General features: G+C 36.1%; 1 protein-coding gene across 1 annotated transcript in view; it reads right to left on the reverse strand.

Moving 5' to 3' along the window:
- The window catches only part of LOC119585208 (AP-3 complex subunit delta-1-like), a gene marked incomplete in the record, with an annotated part of 41547 nt that overhangs the window by 6088 nt on the left and 33414 nt on the right, over positions 1-2045 (reverse strand). The window contains 4 exon segments of the mRNA XM_037933859.1: positions 51-213; positions 489-722; positions 892-1040; positions 1233-1378. Of these exon segments, the coding sequence (XP_037789787.1) occupies positions 51-213; positions 489-722; positions 892-1040; positions 1233-1378 (692 nt within the window).

The following is a 2045-nucleotide window of genomic DNA, read 5'->3' on the forward strand; positions in this document are numbered from 1 at the left end:
ACATAAATACTCATGCATCTTTAAATGAACTGTTAACATTAAAGTCTTACCTCCTCTATCATCTCTGAATCCTCCTCCTCTTCGGCAGTAGATATGATATGCGCGTAAAGCTTGAGCATGTTGTGTACATAGATAGCTTGTATGTGGCCTGGCAGAGAGACAACTTTACCACGAACCATTGATTCTAGAGTAGCCTTGGGATTGGCGAGTAATCTGTAACAAAATAATGATGAGCAAAAAAAGGAAAACACAAAAATTTAAAGAAAGGTAATTCTTTATCACAAAAATATTTCTGATCTTATATCTACAAGTGGTTTATAGGTAAATGATTTATATTACTCTTTTTTTGGGGGGGCACTGATAAAAATATTCCAGTATCTAATTTGATTATCAAAATATTCCACTCTCAATTACCAAGCACTGTCCATAATTAAACAAATACATCTTCAAAGGTCTTCACACAAAACCTATCATACTCATAAACTTACTGTGAAAATTCCCCACAGATCCAGGCAGCGGCATACAAAACTTCTGCTATGGATGATCTAGCTGCTGCAGGACCAACTATGACATGGGCATTGTCCAGCAGCAGTGCCATCTGGCCAACAGTAAATTCTCTAACAGCAACCACTCTGATGGCCACATCCATCAGCTGGTTAGCAATCAAGCCACCGTGTTGTGTGCCCTCCATTCGGCAAAGCTCAACTAGAACACTGATGTACCTGCAGATGGATGAATGAAATGAGTAAATATATCATAGTACCTGAATTCCCATGCACAAAGATATCTAGTACACAAAAAATGGAATTGAATGTTAAAGAAACTTAATATCAAAGGTAAAGATAAAACAAATGTATGGGAAGGCTGGGGAAGGAAATTATGAAGTCTTACCATTCAAAGTTGGTAATATACTGGTAATTATTCTGTGAGCAAATGAGAATAATTTTTTGTAAGAGTTCATCTCTATACATGGTTCCCTCAGCACGGTCCATATGGGTCATAAGACGACGAACAATCTCCATGACAGTCTTCTTGCTCACCTAGAATAAGAGAAACAGGGAAAAATTCCAATAAAGCAATACATGACAAGGATAAAGAATTGCCAGTTGGCGCACACTCACACAAAAATACCATTACATTACAAGAAACCCAAATCTCCTATTTCTCAACACAATATAGCACACCCCTATTCTTCCAAACAACATGACAATCAACAAAATGCTGACACCCACCATGCCATAGAGGAGATCAAGGGCTCGGAGGCGTATGGACTCATCCTTGTCATCCAAACATTGTAGGACCAGATCCTTGTGGGCTTGCACAGACTTGGGGTGCGTTTTGAGAATCTTTGACATGGCTAGGAGTCCAAGGTACTTCACTGTAAGTGTACATCATACATATCACTATAAAAATAAATGCAATCAAATAATTTTGCTTACATGATTTTTTTTCTTTCCTTTCAAATTCCTATATTTTGCTTATATTTAGATATAAGACTATATTACAAGTACAATACCACTAACCCTAACAAAAGCAGAAAAAAAGAGTTAACTGATGAACTAATTCAGCCTAGAATGAGTTTCAAGTGACTTAGATGATTGAGAATGTAATAATCATAAGTAACTGTATGTAATCAAATCATATAGAAACAGTTTGTAATTTTGTAATTCCAGTCACATACCATAAATAAACAAGACAAGTCTAACTTGGACTAAATTCTTTTGGGAAAGGCATAATGGCTGATACAGTGAAGGCAAGGCTTGTACTCAGAACCCTGTATAACACAAGTTCAAACAATATCTAGTGCCTAAAATTACCTTAAAACTATATTAATTCAGACTCACATTCTACTATAATTTTTCACAGGTTGTGTCTTCTACTCACAAACTTTATCATTTCTTTATACTACCTGACAATGATTCTAATTGTAAAACAGAAACAAGTCATTCCATTGCGAAGAAACAAATTTATCCCAGTTCTCACTTGTTATCTCTTTCTGGCAAGCTCATATACACATGACCTCCCCATATACACACACACAAGAG

This window comes from Penaeus monodon, chromosome 19, assembly GCF_015228065.2.
Source record: "Penaeus monodon isolate SGIC_2016 chromosome 19, NSTDA_Pmon_1, whole genome shotgun sequence".
In the NCBI taxonomy this organism is placed as follows: Eukaryota; Metazoa; Arthropoda; class Malacostraca; order Decapoda; family Penaeidae; genus Penaeus; species Penaeus monodon.